Here is a 17,682-nt window from a genome sequence, read left to right on the forward strand (position 1 = left end):
CTGATAGAACGACAGCCCATTGTGGAAAGGGGCTGGGTCATCCTGCAGCTCACTTCTGTTCAAGTAGTGAACTTCACTTCCTAACCTGGAACATACTAAGTGTTTAACAAATGTGGATTACATAAATTAAAGCATGAATTAACCTTGTCAAGGTTTATCTTGGTGCCTCAATTTTGTCTAGCATACATATTTGTGTTTTGATACCAATAAATCATAATATCTATATTTTTATTTTTTATTTCTAAAATTTGATGGTATAAAACAGCATTGTATGGAGAAAAATAGAAATAGGGGATGTGAAAATCATTGAGGGAGGCATAATGAGAAGGAAGGAAGTCCGGGTTTGTGAGAGATGGAGGTTCTCTCTGAAACTAAGAGAGCTAGTGGCCTTACCTCATCCAGTTGGCCCAGGATTTATCTTTTCCATCCACATACTCATAGCAGTTTCTCCCCTTGGTGATCTGAGTTTCAAAAAATAAGGTAAAGACTTTTTAGAGGGTAAAAATCCGAAGAATTATTTTACTCCACGGTCATCAATGGCCTTTGGACCTGCAGAGCTTCAACTGCCAACTGAGACCACATGGCATGCACCTTAGTCATCATCTACACATCTGAGTTGGTTTGTCCTATCAGAGCAGAAGCTCCAAAAGGGAGGATGCACTTCTTTGTCTTTGTACCACTCTGCTCCCACGTACCCTGTGATCTCTAAATAGGAGTTCCATGTTCATGCAAAGACCCTTGAGTACACAGAGCTAACCATGTTATCCCTACCTATATCCTAACATGTAGAAGGTGATGTCCCACCAAAGGCACAGAAGGGATGTGGCAAGACAGAACAGGGGAAACAGCAGGCTCTTCTTACTAGCCAGGAATATCCACTGTTGGCTGCCTCTTCGTCTTCTGTAATTCGGCCCTCACAGGGGCCAGAGTGCAGACCCAGTGGCAGATCAGATGCCTCGTTCCATACTCCAAGCCCAGCCTGAGGGATGCCTGATGGCCCAATTCTCAGCCCTGGGGGCAGACTGAGGGCTGAACGGTTGGGATGCCCCTTGTCCACTGCACTGTCCTTTACAAATGTAGGGGGCCGATGAGCAGCACAGCTGTCAATGAAGAAGTTCTGACACATCTCACAATCTGGAAGTGAGGGAAGCAGGGATTAGGAAAGTTGTAATGCATGTTCCTTGATATAAGAGCTTCAGAAAGAGCTTGGCACTCACATTATTTAGCCCCAATCCTGTACTTTAATTCATTCAAGTAAGGGAATGATTTGTGGGCCAAATGATGAAATTATTGTACCAGGACATAACAGCAAGCTGTGTGAGTGGCTGAAAGGGTCACTCACAGAGGTAGTCATCATCCTGTGGCTCGCTGATCTCTTTGTATGCATGACCCTTTCTTTCTTGCAGGCTATACATCTTTCCTTCAGTCTCCTTCCTCCTGAGTTCTAGGTTGGAGAAGAGTAGATGGGTAAAATTGGGAGTCTGGGGTGTTTGTCCTTGTTTCATAAGAAAATGTGAAATCTCCTACCATCAAATTAGCATCTACCTTTCTACATACTCTAGTCTCCCCCTCTTTACTGCTTCAGAGAGACTTAGACCTCACACCCACACTGACTGTAGATGCCTATTCAATTTTAGTTTCTAGCTGTTCTCATTATCCCATTAACCTCCCTGGCTTTCTGCTTACAAAATGGTTCATTCATGCATTTATTCATTCAGAAAATATTTTTTGAGAGTTCATTACATCTTAGGCATTGAACAAAGGCCTGGACATACAACACTAAGAAAGTATAGTCTCTATAGGGGATCTTCTATGTACTAGTTGACATGTGATGGAAAAGGCAATGTAGAAACGCACAAAAGAATATATATTATCAGAGAGGTACTTATTGGACACCTCACATGTATCAATTCATTTATATTTAATTTAATGATTTCAAACAATACATGAGCTCTATATACTTGGTCTCATTTTACAGATTACCATTCAGGAGCCCATGGAATTTATAAGATTTGCCCAAGGCCCCAATGCTTCTGTGTGGATTATAACCCAAGTGAGTGACTTCAAAGTTAATGTTCTTACATGCTATTCAATACTGTATCCAAGGCTAGGCATGGTGGCTCAAGCCTGTAATCCCAGCATTTTGGGAGGCTGAGCTGAGCAGATCACTTGAGGCCAGGAGTTTGAGACCGGCCTGGTCAACATGGTGAAACTCTGTCTCTACTAAAAATCAGCCGGGCACGGTGGTGCACACCTATAATCCCAGCTACTCGGGTGACTGAGGCATGAAAATCGCTATTTTCGTGGAGGCAGAGGTTGCAGTGAACCGAGATCTCACCATTGCACTCCAGCCTGGGTGACAGAGTAAGACTCTGTCTCAGTGAACAAATAAACAAATAATTTTAACAAAATACTGCATCTAACTTCTGGTCTCACAGTTGAGTCCAGCTTAAGCCCAGGCCTATCCAAAGTCCACCCCACATAGGTAGACCATACTCACCAACCTTTCTAGAGGGCATAGCGGGACTAAATTCCCCTCAAATTTTTTCTTACCCAGTTTTAGTCTAGAGTGCTGTCCAGAGGTACTTGCTTCTCCAGGAGGGGACACTGGTTTCTGAGCCTGCTCTGAGCCACTTGTATTCAGTAAATTTGGTGTTCCTGACAATTCTTTCAAACTAGATTCATTATTGAATGATGCCTTGGGCATTCCCTTTAATGTGAGAATCACATATTAAAAGACAATGTGCATTTATTTAGTTCTTTACAGCTTGCAACATGTTTTCATATGACTGTAGTTAATGTTCAAACCTTGGAAATACCTAGAGTGTCTAAATACTAGAGGGAAAAGACAAGGTCTAAGTGGGTAGTGAATCTGGGACTCTAACCCATGTCTTAAGGCTCTTTCCTTCAACTTTCTCTCAAAACGTTCTATGTAAGTTAAAGGGAAGGAGGAAGAATACTTGGGAAGACTAGCTGGAGAATCAGCAAGATCTGTGAAAGAAGGGGATAAGGGCTTACAGAGAGAAGGAGGGAATCTTCCATAAACTAGTAGACTTTTGATGGAAGGGGAAATGTAGAAAAGCACAGAGGGACAAAGCACATCTGGAAAATGAGGTAATAGGGCAGTAAGGTTCGGAACAGAACAAAGAGATGATTGGCAAAAATATATCTAGACAACTAAGATAGTGAAGTCAAAGTTGCATGTTGCCATATCCTGGAAAGAATATTTGGCTTTTGAATTAGATTAGTTAGTTCCTGTACCAATTCTGCTTGTCTGCTTGAATAAGGGTGTATTGTTAGCTAATTTCTCTTTAGTTTCCCGATCCAGAAGTTGACATACATGGTTTTTTTGTTTTGTTTTGTTTTGTTTTGTTTTGAAAAGGAGTCTTGCTCTGTTGCCTAGGCTGGAATGCAGTGGCATGATTTCAGCTCACTGCAGCCTTCACCTCCCAGGTTCAAGAGATTTTCCTACCTCAGCCTCCCGAGAAGCTAGGATTACAGGCACGTGCCACCACACCCAGCTAATTTTTGTATATTTATTAGAGACAGGGTTTTGCTAGGTTGGCCAGGCTGGTCTAGAACTCCTCACCTCAAGTGATCCACCCACCTCAGCCTCCCAAAGTGCTGAGATTATATGTAAGAGCCCCCGCACCCAGCCCATGCTAATTCTTTTTTTTTTTTTTTTTTTGAGAGGGAGTCTCACTCTGTTGCCTAAGCTGGAGTGCAGTGGCACGATCTCAGCTAACTGCAGCCTCCATCTCCCAGGTTCAAGCGATTCTCCTGCTTCAGCCTCCCAAGTAGTTGGGATTACAGGTGTCCACCACCATGCCCAGCTGATTTTTGTAGTTTTAGTAGAGATGGGGTTTCACCATGTTGGCCAAGCTGGTCTCGAACTCCTGACCTCAGGTAATCTGCCCACCTCTGCCTCTCAAAGTGCTGGGATTACAGGTGTGAGCCACTGCCCCCGGCACTAATTCTTAATATTGTAGTGAACATGAAAGATAATAATGTTCACCAAAGTGTTTTTTGAGCTACTTAATACAGTATGAATGTGAGATTAATAATTATTCTCGCCAGGCACAGTGGCTCACACCTGTAATCCCAGCACTTTGGGAGGCCAAGGCAGGCAGATCACCTGAGGTCAGGAATTTGAGACCAGTCTGGCCAACCCTGTCTCTACAAAAAATACAAAAAACTAGCCGGGTGTGGTGGCGGGCACCTGTAATCCCAGCTACTCGGGAGGCTGAGGCAGGAGAACAACTTGAACCCAGGAGGTGGAGGTTGCAGTGAGCCGAGATCACGCCACTGCACTCCAGCCTGGGTAACAAGACTGAAACTCTGTCTGAAAAAAAAAAAAAAAGAAAGAAAAGAAAAGAAAAAAATAATTTTTCTCACAGACTGGGTGCGGTGGCTCACATCTGTAATCCCAGCACTTTGGGAGGCCAAGGTAGTAGGATGGCTTGAGCCCAGGAGTTCAAGACCAGCCTGAGCTACATGGCAAAACCCTGCCTGTACAAAACACATAAAAATTAGCTGGGCATGGTGGTGCATGCCTGTGGTCCCAGCTACTCAGGAGGCTGAGGCAGGAGGATCACACTAACCTAGGAGATGGAGGCTGCAGTAAGCCGAGATTGAGCCATTGCACTCCAGCCTTGGCGCAAGAGCCAGACTCTGTCTCAAACCACCCCCTGCCCCTGTAGAAAAATAACAAACGAAAATTATCTCATAGTCCTGATATATCTCTCCAGTTGAAATCTAACTCAAAGATATTTTCAGCATTCCTTGACCCTGTTACTTATAGTTTAATTCATAAGCTTGGAATCAATCATTCAGAAAACACTCAGGAGGCTCTCAGAGGCCCTGAGCTGGACTTGGGAGTTCTGAGAAGAATCAGGAAGGGACTAGACTCCTGAAGAGCTCACAATGAAGAGGCAGCAGGCAGGCTAAACAAATAATTACAAATAACATGACAGTTCCCTAATTGGAGCCCAGAGGAAGGAGCTGTTACTGCCTTCTACAGGAATGAGCATTTGAAATTGGTTCCAGAAGAATATATTTTTACTTAATAGGGTGTAACCTATATGAAGTCCTAAACCATTTTCTTATTTGTTGTTTCTCAATCTTCGAACCTGAAACTCCTCAGGGCTGGAAGCTGCTTCCTCTGATCAGAATGGGTCCCTTATGAGGGTAGGGACCCTATCTTCTTCTGGTACCATCCACAGTATGAATTGTCTATTTACTTGGAAGCTTCCCTTAATCAGAGTGTTTTAGTGCAAATCTGACTTTACTACAACAGAGAAAAACTGAGGTTGAAAAATCAATTGGACGAATGATGTAAAGACATATGGGTAAGACAGCATAAACTTTATAAAACTATGAAACTTTTAATGATCTTGTAAGTGCTTTAGAGAAGGAGTTTTGGATTAGACTGCACCAACACTGAATGTGATCCCAGGGATATAACTGAACATTTTTATACCTCAGTTTCCTAACCTGTAAAATGGCTATAGTTATAGTACCTACTTAATAGGTACTATATGTGAAGTTGAATAGGTACTATACGTAAAGTTTATTCATGTAAAATGCTTAAAATAAAGTCTGAAAATACTGAGAAAATAACCCATGGTAGCGATTATTGTTGCTGTTCTTATTAACTCTTAAAATAATGATGATGTCAGACACTGCGCTAAAGAGATCAGGAGAGGAAGGCAGTAGTTCCTAGGATAGTCTGTACATTCTCCTTCTCTTACCTGTATTTGGATCTATGAGGAAGGTTTCTTGTCAACAGGATTTGGGAGATACTTACCTTCTGGTGTTTACTCTGTTCTCCTCTGAAGGCCATCCAAGGAGGTTTGACTAAAAGGTGATGAGAAATTAGTGGTTTGGTTGGTAAATGTTTCCAAACTCTAGAGATTTTTTTTTTCTTTTTGATATGGAGTCTCCCTCTGTCGCCCAGGCTGGAGTGCAGTGGCACAATCTCCCCTCATTGCAATCTCCGCCTCCAAGATTCAAGCAATTCTCCTGCCTCAGCCTTGTGAGTTGTTGGGAACTACAGGTGTGCACCACCACACCCAGCTAATTTTTGCATTTTTAGTAGAGATGGGGTTTCTCCATGTTGGCGATGCTGGTCTCGAACTCCTGACCTTAGGTGATCCACCTGCCTCGGACTCCCAAAGTGCTGAGATTACAGGCATGAGCCACTATGCTCGGCCTAACTCTGGAGTTTCTCATTAGAGACAGAGAATTCTGAATCAGAGAGTGATGATTCCAAGTATTATCCAAGGGCAATTTGGAAATGTTTTCTGAAGTATCATTAAGGCCTATGCTTCTATTGGGGGCATTGCTAATTTTCTTAAGATTTAAAAAAATAGATAAAACTTCATCTTTGTTTTAGCCTATCTGTAAAGGTATACCTAATAAGGTGTTTGTTACATTAATTTTTAAAATGTAAATTGACCTTTCATGACAAACACACTGAACAAACTAGGAATAGAAGGAAATCACCTCAATGTAAAAAGGTCATATAAGAAAAGCCCTTTTTTTTTTTTTTTTTTTGAGATGGAGTCTCGATCTGTCACCCAGGCTGGAGTGCAGGGGCGCGAGGTCGGCTCACTGCAAGCTCTGCCTCCTGGGTTCAGGCCATTCTCCTGCCTTAGCCTCCCGAGTAGCTGGGACTGCAGGTGCCTGCCACCACGCCCAGCTAATTTTTTGTATTTTTAGTAGAGATGGGGTTTCACTGTGTTAGCCAGGATGGTCTCGGTCTCCTGACCTTGTGATCCTCCCACCTCAGCCTCCCAAAGTGCTGGGATTACAGGCGTGAGCCCCCGCGCCCAGCCGAAAAGCCCATTTTTTAACATCATAGTCGATGATGAAAAACTGAAAGCCTTCCTTCTAAGGTCATAAACAAGGTAAGGATTTCCAGTCTTGCTACTTCTATTCAACATAGTCCTGTAAGTCGTAGCCTGAGCAATTAGGCCAGTAAAATAAATAAAAGGCATCCAAATGGAAAGGAAGAAGTAAAATTATCTCTGTTTGCAGATGACATGATCTTACATGCAGAAAACTATAATGATTCATTAGCTGGGCATGGTGGCGGGCACCTATAGTCCCAGCTACTCGGGAGGCTGAGGCAGGAGAATCACTTGAATCTGGGAGGCAGAGGTTGCAGTGAACCGAGATCATGCCGCTGCACTCCAGCTTGGGCGACAGAGCGAGACTCCATCTAAAAAAATAAATAAAAATAAAACTATAAAGATTTTACCAAAAAATTGTTAGAAGTAATACACGAATTTGGGCTGGGCATGGTGGCTCAAGCCTATAATCCCAGCACTTTAGGAGGCCGAGGTGGGGGGATCATGAGGTCAGGAGATCGAGACTATCCTGGCTAACATGGTGAAACCCCATCTCTACTAAAAATACAAAAAATTAGCTGGGCGTGGTGACGGGCGCCTGTAGTCCCAGCTACTCAGGAGGCCGAGGCAGGAGAATGGCATGAACCTTGGAAGTGGAGCTTGTAGTGAGCCGATATCATGCCACTGCACCCCAGCCTGGATGACAGAGCGAGACTCCGTCTCAAAAAAAAAAAAAAAAAAAAAAAGAAGTAATACATGAATTCAGCATACAAAAGCAACACCCCAAATCAGTTGTGTTTCTATTTAGTAAAAATGAGCAATCCAAAAACGAAATTAAGAAAAAAATCCCAATCACAATAGCATCAAAAAGAATAGAATAATTAGGAATAAACTTAACCAAGGAGGCAAAAACTTGAACACTGAAAACTACAAAACAGTGCTGACAGAAATTTAAGGAGACACAAATAAATGGAAGACATCCTGTGTTCGTGGATTTGAAGACTTAATATTGTTAACATGTTCATACTTTCAAAATGATCTATAGATTCAATGCCCTGTCTATCAAAATGCCAATGCTATTATTTTCAGAAATGGAAAAATATCCAAAAAATCATATAGAATCTCTAAGGACCCAGAATAGCCAAAACAATCTTGAAAAAGAAGGATAAAGTTGAAGGCCTCACACTTCCTGATTTCAAAGCATATTACAAAGCTACAGTAATCAGAAAAGTATGGTACTGGTATAAAGACAGACATATAGACCAATGGAACAGAATAGAGAGGCCAGAAATAAACCCTTGTGTATATGGTCAAATGATCTTCAGCAATGATGCCAAGACTACACAATGGAGGAAAGGACAGTCTGCAAGAAATTGTATTGGGAAAACTGGATATACATATGCAAAAGAGAAGACAGACTCTTACCACATATCTCATATAAAAATTAACTCAAAATAGATTAAAGACTGAAATGTAAGGTCTATAAGTACAGAACTTCAAGAAGAAAACACAGAGGAAAAGCTTCATGACATTGAAATGAACAATAACTTCTTGTATATGACACCAAAAGCATAAGCAATAAAAGCAAAAATAGACAAGTACGACTACATCAAACTTAAAAACTTCTGTGTAGCAAAGAAAACAATCAACACAGTGTCAAGGCATCCTACAGAGTGGAAGAAAATATATGCAAACCATGTATCTGATAAAGGGTTAATGTTGCTGAGTGCAGTGGCACATGACTATAGTTCAGCTATTCAGAGGCTGAGGTGGGAGGATCACTTGAACCCAGGAGTTCGAGACCAGCCAGGGCAACATAGTGAGACCTCTGTCGCAAAAAAAATAAGATAAAGAGTTAATATCCAGGCCAGGCACTGTGGCTCATGGGTGTAATCCCAGCACTTTGGGAGGCCAAGGCAGATGGATCACTTGAGGTCAGGAGTTCATGACCAGCCTGGCCAACATGGTGAAACCCTGTCTCTACTAAAAATACAGAAGATTAGCTGGGCGTGGTGGTGTGTGCCTGTAATCCCAGCTACTCGGGAGGCTGAGGCAGAATAATCGCTGCAACCTGGGAGGGGGAGGTTGCAGTGAGCTGAGATCGCGCCATTGCACTCCAGCCGGGGTGACAAGAGCGAAACTCTGTCTAAAAAAAAAAAAAAAAAAAAAAAAAAAAACCGAAGAAAGAGTTAATATCCAGAATATATGAAGAACTCCTATAATACAACAACAAAACAAATAATTAAATAATGGGTGCTATGGGCTGAATTTTGTTTCCCCCAAATTCATATGCTGAAGCATATTTAATACCTCAATATGATGGTATTTAAAGATGGAGCCACTGGTAGGTAATTAGGGCTAGGTGATGTCATGAGGGTGGGACCCTTAGGATGACATTAGTGCTTTTGGTCGGGTGCGGTGTCTCATGCCTGTAATCCCAGCACTTTGGGAGGCTGAGGTGGGCAGATCACTTGAAGCCAGGAGTTTGAGACCAGCCTGGTCAACATGGTAAAACCCCATCTCTACTGAAAATACAAAAATTAGCTGATGTGCCCCTGTAGTCCCAGCTACGTGGGGGGCTGAGGCAGGAGAATTGCTTGAATCCGGGAGGTGGAGTTTGCAGTGAGCTGAGATTGCATCACTGAACTCCAGCCTGTGGCAACAGAATGAGGCTGTCTAAAAAAAAATCTTCTAGTAGGTATTATTGCTTTTATAAGAAGAGGAAGAGAGAAATTCCTTCTCCTTCCTGCTGTTGGCACACAAATAATTCATGTAAATACACAGTGAGCTGGAGGCTGACTACAAGTCAGGAAGAGAGCCCTCACCGGAACCCAACCATGCTGGCACTCTGATGTTTTACTACCAGGCTTCAGAAATGTCAGAAAACAAATTTCTGTTGTTTAAGCCACTCAATGTGTGGTATTTTCTTGTGGCAGCCTGGGCTGACTAATACAATGGGCAAAAAGCTTGAATAGACATTTCTCAAAAGAAGATACATAAATGGCCAAGAAGCATATGAAAATATGCTTAACATCACTAATCATCAGGGAAATGAAAATTAAAACCACAATGAGATATCACCTTATCCTGTTATGATAGCCTCTGTCAAAAAACCAGAAAATAGCAATATTGGCGAAGATGTGGAGAAATTAGAACACTTGCTTATTGTTGGTGGGTAGCTTAGTCTGTTTTCTGCTGCTTTCCTAGAATGCAAGAGAGTGGGAAATTTATGTGTTTGTTTGTTTTTTTGAGATGGAGTCCCGTTCTGTTGCCCAGGCTGGAGTGCAGTGGTGTGATCTCGGCTCACTGCAACCTCTGTCTCCCGGGTTCAAGTGATTCTTCTACCTCAACCTCCCAAGTAGCTGGTAATACAGGTGCATGCCACCATGCCTGGCTAATTTTGTATTTTTAGTAGAGATGGGGTTTTGCCAAGCTGGCGAGGCTGGTCTCGAACTCCTGACCTTGTGATCTGCCTGCCTTGGCCTACCAAAGTGCTGGGATTACAGGCGTGAGCCACTGTGCCTGGCCCAGAGTGGGTAATTTATAAAGAAAATAATTATTTGGCTTGTGGTTCTGGAGGCTGGGAAGTTGAAGAGCATGGCACTGGCATCTTGCAAGGGTCTTCAAGCTGCATCATGACATGGTAGAAGGGTAAGTGTGCATGTGAGACAGAGAGAAAGACAGGGAAGGGCCCAACTCATCCTTTTCATCAGGAACCCACTCCTGCAATAACTAACCCACTCCTGTGATAATGGCATTAATCCATTCATGAGGTTGGAGCTATCATTACCGAATCACCTCTTAAAGGCTCCACCTCTTAATACTGTTACAATGGCAATTAAGTTTCCAATACATGAACTTCCACACATTCAAACCATAGTAGTGGGAATGTAAAATGGTGCAGACACTGTAAAAAAACAGTATTGCGCTTCCACAAAAAATTAAAACCAGAACTACCTTCTGATCCAGAAATTCCACTTCTGGGTATATAATATATTAAAAAGAATTAAAGGCTGGGCGCGGTGGCTCATGCCTGTAATCCCAGCACTTCGCGAGGCCGAGGCAGGCGGATCATGAGGTCAGGAGATCGAGCCCATGAGGCAGGCGGATCATGAGGTCAGGAGATCGAGACCATCCTGGCTAACATGGTGAAACCCCATCTCTACTAAAAATACAAAAAAATTAGCCTGGCGTGGTGGCAGGCGCTTGTAGTCCCAGCTACTTGGGATGCTGAGGCGGGAGAATGGCGTGAACCCGGGAGTCAGAGCTTGCAGTGAGCCGAGATTGCGCCACTGCACTCCAGCCTGGGCGACAGAGCGAGACTCCGTCTCAAAAAAAAAAAAAAAAAGAATTAAAAACGATCTCAAAGAGATATTTGCACACTGATAGTTATTACAGCATTATTCACAATAGACAAGAGGCGAAGCAACCTAATATCCATTGACAAATGAATGGATTTTCAAAATGTGGTATATACATGCAGTAGAATATTATTCAGCCTTAAAAAAGAAGAAAATCTTGTCACATGCTGTGACATGGGTGAATCTTGGGAACATTCTGCTAAGTGATTAAATAAGCCAGTCACAAAAAGACAAAAGTTTCATGGCTGATTCCACGTATATGAGGTATCTAAAGTAACCAAATTCATAGAAACAGAATTGCAGTTGCCAGGAGCTGGAGGGAGGAAGCAATGGAGTGTTATTGTTCAATGGGTTAGGGTTTTAGTCATGCAAGATAAAGAGTTCTAGGGATCTATTGCACAACAGTGTGCATATAGTTAATAAAGTTGTACGCTTAAAAATTGTTAGAAGAGTAAATATATGTTGTTTGATTTCCACAATAGAAAATAAATTGATTTAAATTGGGGATTTTAACTGAGTTCAGATAAAGATGTATAGATGTGTGGTAAACCACGGGAGATAGATTCCCTCTAAAGAGACATTCTTTTCATGTCAAAACATTTGCAGAAAAGCAAACGCTGGCCTTTCATTCCTCTTACATTACATTAAGGTCTTAAGGAATCTCAAATCCACAGATGGGGAAATCGTAGACCCAATCCAAGTTGCTTTCTCCAGTTTGGGCAGATTGACTGTTTTTACTTCTAAACTCTCCTAACCAAGCAGTAGAAGAGGAAATGAGCTTTGCACTTCTATTTTATAATTATGGTACGTTATTTTATCTACTTGATGCTGTCTCTGGTCAGTGACGTATGGGAAAGATCAGGGCAACTAAACAGCTCTCTCAAACCCGCTCCAGAATCGAGACGAAGAAGTAGATACATTTTGGTATAAGAGGATCATATAGTATGATTAAATGTACATAAATGATGTATCTTTACTTAATATTATTTCTTCTAAGACATTTAACTCAATAACTATTATGAGATTGGTGTTAGAAAGCTTTTTTGTGGATTTGCAGTTTAATTGTTTTCTTTAATTGTTCTGTGATTTATTAACATTGTTTAGCAAAAACAATGTTTTCTTTTTTTTAAAAAAAGAATGACAATTTTTTTTTTTTTTTTAGATGGAGTCTTGCTCTTTCGCCCAGGCTGGAGTGCAGTGGTGCTATCTCGGCTCACTGCAAGCTCCGCCTCCTGGGTTCATGCCATTCTCCTGCCTCAGCCTCCTGAGTAGCTGGGACTATAGGCGCCCGCCACCACGCCCGGCTAATTTTTTGTATTTTTAGTAGAGATGGGGTTTCACCGTGTTAGCCAGGATGGTCTTGATCTCCTGACCTCATGATTCGCCCGCCTCGGCCTCCCAAAGTCCTGGGATTACATTGTGCTGGTTTGTTGAACATTTATGTTTTTGAGGGAAGACTCTTTTTCCTTTGTTAAATTCTGAAATGTAGCTGAGACCTAAACCGAGGCCAGTTTCAGGAGGTCACTTTTTTTTCCCCCCTGAGACGGAGTCTTCTCATTCTGTTGCCCAGGCTGGAGGGTGGTGGCACGATTTCGGCTCACTGCCACCTCCACCTCCTGGGTTCAAGCTATTTCCCAGCTTCAGCCTCCTGAGTAGCTGGGATTATAGGCACCCATCACCATGCCCAGCTATCTTTTTTTGCATTTTTAATAGAGATGGGGTTTCACCATGTTGGCTAGGCTTGTCTCAAACTCCAGACTTCAAGTGACATGGTTGCCTCAGCCTCCCAAAGTGCTGGGATTACAGGTGTGAGCCACCATGCCTGGCCAGGAGGTCACTTCTAAATCTTACTGGGGGCTATGCACGGTGGCTCATGCCTGTAATCCCAGCACTTTGGGAAGCTGAGGTGGGAGGAACACTTGAGCCCAGGAGTTTGAGGCTGCAGTGAGTTATGATTGTGCCACTGCACTCCAGCCTGGGTGACAGAGTGAGACCTTGTCTGTAATAATAGTAACCATCATCATCATCATCATCATCATCATCATCATCCCAGCATTTTGGGAGGCCAAGGCAGGCAGATCACTTGAGGCCAGGAATTCGAGACCAGCCTGGCCAACACGGTGAAACCCCATCTCTACAAAAAATACCAAAATTAGCTGGGCAAGGTGGTGCACATCTGCAGTCCCAGCTACTCGAGAAGCTGAGGTGGGAGAATTGTTGAACCTGGGAGGTGGAGGCTGCAGTGAGCCGAGATTGTACCACTGTACTCCAGCCTGGATGACAGAGCAAGACTCTGTCTTAAAAAAAATAAAAATAGGCCAGGTGTGGTGGCTCATGGCTGTAATCCCAGCACTTTGGAAGGCGAAGGTGGGTAGATCATCTGAGGTCAGGAGTTCGAGACCAGCCTGACCAACATGGAGAAATACCATATCTACTAAACAAAATTACAAAAAATTAGCTGAGTGTGGTGGCGCATGCCTGTAATCCCAGTTGTTTGGGAGGCTGAGGCAGGAGAATCGCTTGAACCTGGGAGGCAGAGGTTGCCGTGAGCCAAGATCACGCCATTGCACTCCAGCCTGGGCAACAAGAGCGAAACTCTGTCTTTAAAAAAAAAAAAATCCTCCTTCCCTTCCCTCTTACCTTGCTGCCTAGGTGTCCATTCTTCATCGGAATCTTCTGTGTCATCCACCTGGAGTTTGATGGCCTGCCTTCGGTGACACATGAAAGCTGGTCGAGTGGCTCTGAGACCTGAAAAGAAGCAAAAAATTTTGCTCTGAAACGGAAGAGCTGGGAGGAGGAACAAAGGGCAGTGGCAATGGAAAGCACCACAAAGCCGGTGCTGCTCAGTCTGATGAGCTGGGAGAGTCTTGAACAAGGTCAAGATGTGACCTCTGCATGGTCAGTATCCACACACAACCCTGCACTGATGCAAAAGAACAATATTTCCCTCCAGATTTGTCTCCGTGCAAAAGGGAATTGTGGGCAGATGCCGCCACCTGATAATTAAAATAATATAGGGACCAAAGACCTGTTTTATATCGCCCAGGCTGGTCTGTGCCCAGCACTTCCTGTTACCTATAGTAATCAGTGCATTATAGTTCATTTTCACATTCCTATAGCGAGTTTTCCCCCAGTCTCCCATTTCTGCCCATTCTTCCTTGGTGAAGTATATGGAAATGTCTTTGAAGGCATCTTTGACCTAGAGGAAGTAACAGATTCCACCAGTGATTTACTAATACACATCGAGCTGGTCCTTTTCCTCTACCCTGTGTGTAGGGCATAGCCTGGGGCCTCTGGGAGTCTCTGTGAAACATAAAGACCTTCCCTCCTTCTCCAGATTGTGTCCTGTTTAACTGAGCAGACACTGAGCATTTTCCTAGCTCTCTGCTGACACAGAGCAGTCGCTGATGCTAGTGTTCTTTTCTCCCCCATGTCCTGGCCAGGACCAGCTGCCCCCATTCCATGCACATTCAGACAGAGTCACCCAAGGGTACAGGCCAGGAGTCTGCAGCCCTCCAGAGATCAGCTCCTGCTGGGAGTCTGGCTTTGCCTCCCCGACTTCTCACCATGGGCTTCCGCTCTGTTCTCTCTGTGTCTCCTTCTGGGCTCTCCTCTTGGGACCTTTCAGGGCTCATGGTGCTGGGACTGTCTAGAAGGCCCTGCTCCAATCCTGCATGTGGGAAGGGCCCCTGAGTCTCCCAGCTCCTAGGCCAAAGGCTCCTGTGGAAGGAGAAGGTGCTGAGATGGGGCAACAGCCCTGAGCACTACCCAGAACCAGGCTCTGTCTTCTCCATCTGGCTGGGGTGTTCAGAGCAGGAAGACTGGGTTCCTGGTGAGGTCTCGAGCACCCCAGGGAGGTCTGGGGGTACTGATGGGATGGGAAGGCCTCCGCTGGCCATGAGCTGCCACCTAATGTAAGCTGAATTTTGTTCTTTTAGTTCCCCTGCGCTTGGCTCATTTGGAGAAGGGTGGCACAGGTGCCTGGAGGGTTGTAGCTACCGGTGTTTGAGGGGAGTCCTGAGGTGTGAGAGCCAGAGGAGTCCCAAGGAGACCTTGAGGCCCCCTGACTGCTGGGACTTGGGTCACACTGAGGAGCAGGGTTCTGTTTTAGCGAGGCAAAATGAACATTTTGCATAGACAGGATTTGGGGATCTCTACCTGGGGATTCTAGAAAAATCCAGGAGTAAAGCAGTCTGCATCTCTAAGGGGAAGCTATCTCTCAAGTTGAGATTTGGGGTCCCTCAGGCTGAGGGGATTTGAGATGTCTTAGACTGAAGAAATTGGGATTTCTCAGGTTGAGGGAATTTGGGGTATCTCGAGCTGAGGAGCTTTGGTATCCCTCAGGCTGATAGTATTTGTGGTTTTTCAGGATGAGTTTAGGGGTCTTTTAGGCTGAAGAGATTTGGGGTGCTCTAGTTGACAGGATTTGAGATTCATCAGGTTAAGGGGATTTGGGGTTCCTCGGGATGAAAGGATTTGGGATATTTGAAGCTGAGGAAATTCTGGGTCTCGGGTAAAGGAGATTTGGGTCTCTCATTAATGGGTTTTAGGGTGTTTGACACTGAGGTTATTTGGTCCTTGAAGCTGACGGGATTGAGTTGTCAGGCTATTTAGGTTATCTGTGGTTGGGGAAATTTGGTCTCTCTGAGATATTTAGGGTTCCTCAGGCTGAGGTATTTGGGGTGCCTTAGGGTGAGGGAAATTGTGGCTCCTCAGGCTCAGAATATTTGGGGATCTAAGCATTAGGAGATTCGATGTTCCTCTGGGCGAAGGGATTTGGGGTGTCTGAAGCTGAGGTACTTTGGGGGTTTCATGCTGAGGGGATTTTAAATCCCTCAAGGTGGCAGGATTTGGGGTCTTTTGAGGCTGAGAGGATTTGGAGCTTCTCAGGGTGAGGGGATCTGGGGTCTCCTAGGCTAAAATTTGAAGGTCTTGGGATGAGGGTTTACAAGGGTTTCACGCTGCACGACAAAGGCTCCCCATGCTCTTCACAGTCTCCCGTTTTCTCCTGCCGCGGTGTTCACCCTGGCCGGGCGTCTTCTCGGAGCCGCTCAGGAGGTGAGACGCGGTGGGCGCCAGCCTGTAGTGCTGCCAGCCAATCAGCGTTGAGACCAAGGCGAGCCCGCCAATCGGCAGTCAGGAGGTGCTAAAGGGAAGGGGAGTAGGGCGGAGCCTTGCCTGTCAGTCATGGGCACAACCCGGTTTTGGGCTCAGGAGGTCGGGGAGGGGCCTGGCTTTTCCCGCCCCTGGGGAAGGTCCCACCCCTGGGGAAGGTCCTGCCCCACCCCGCTGGGATTGCGTGCAACCATCTGGAATCCTCCCGCGCACAGGCGCAGTTTCGCGGTTTTATTACTTGGTTTTCCCCAACGCCGGTGTTTGCGACTGAGCCGGGAGTCGGGGCTGCTCCTCACGTCCCTCCTCAGGCCTGGGTCTTCTGAGGGGACACTGTGTCTTTTTGAATTGCCAGAGTTCTTGCACTGACTCTCATCTGGGAGGGTTGGTGTTCCTTTAACTGTGGTGTAAGTTGGGTATTGTCAGCTGGCTTCGTTTCTGGATGCTTCAGAGGGCCAGGGTTCTGTACAGGACCCTTACGGGTGGGTGAATTGTGCTTGGTTTCACAGATGTTGTATTAGCTGGCCAATTTTGGTGTTGTAGTTAGGGCTGTGATCCAATAGATGGTGCTTAAGAGGAACGGCTGCTATCTCCAACAGCAAGGTTCTTTTGTACTTCGTGTTCGCAGGTGTGCTTTGCATTGAGACGGGAGAGCGATAGCCCCTCATCAGCTCCTGGACCTTGAGGGGAGCCTCCTGTGATCACTGGCGCCTGCCTGCGTTTCTTTTGTTAGGTGTTCTGAGCTGCGGGGCTCCCTCGGGCAGAGGCTGCATAGGTCGCCCCCTTTCTGGACTGGCCCTCTGGAGGGAGGCATGCCTCGCTCCCTCGTTGCCCAGGATCCCACATGTCTCACCTCTCTCAGTGCTCTGAGAGTGGGGGCTCCTCCTCTGTTCGAGTGCTGGCCACAGATCTCCCCCTCGGTATCCCTAGCTACGTGCCACAGCCCTGGGGACACCAGGAAGTCCTATGGCTTGGGGTTGGGCTCTTGCTGCGCTGGGGAATCCAATGTGCTCCTGGGCCACGGGGAAGGTACTCAGGTGGAGCAATGCACTCAGGCTGGGCTGCAGAGGCTGCACTGTGCACCTACTCTTGCAGAGTGGCTAGGCATGGGCCCTGGGAGGGGCCAGTGGACAGGAGGACTTGCAGAACGGAGGCACCCAAGTCCCACAGGGAAGCTGCCACTGCTGTCTCCTGGCTCAGACGTCAGCTGCTGCCAGAGTCTCCTTCAATTAAAATTGATTTAATTAGCTTATTGTTCTGCGGGCTGTACAGGAAGCATGATGCTGGCACCTGCTTGGCTTCTTGGGAAACTTACACTCATGGCTGAAGGCGAAAGGGGAGTCAGCACTTGACATGGC

General features: G+C 45.2%; 1 protein-coding gene across 1 annotated transcript; it reads right to left on the reverse strand.

The window, feature by feature from the left end:
* Positions 1 to 654: 654 nt before the first annotated feature.
* Positions 655 to 14,847, reverse strand: LOC129393899 (histone-lysine N-methyltransferase PRDM7-like). Its single transcript, XM_055098121.2, has 5 exons — positions 14,779 to 14,847; positions 14,288 to 14,411; positions 13,853 to 13,960; positions 5,807 to 5,856; positions 655 to 1,134 (listed from the first exon to the last, which is right to left on the reverse strand). The coding sequence occupies exons 1-5, from the start codon at positions 14,845 to 14,847 to the stop codon at positions 1,069 to 1,071; spliced, it is 417 nt and encodes a 138-aa protein (XP_054954096.1). The 3' UTR covers positions 655 to 1,068.
* Between the last annotated feature and the right edge of the window lie 2,835 nt (positions 14,848 to 17,682).

This window comes from Pan paniscus, chromosome 15, assembly GCF_029289425.2.
Source record: "Pan paniscus chromosome 15, NHGRI_mPanPan1-v2.0_pri, whole genome shotgun sequence".
Classification (NCBI taxonomy): domain Eukaryota; kingdom Metazoa; phylum Chordata; class Mammalia; order Primates; family Hominidae; genus Pan; species Pan paniscus.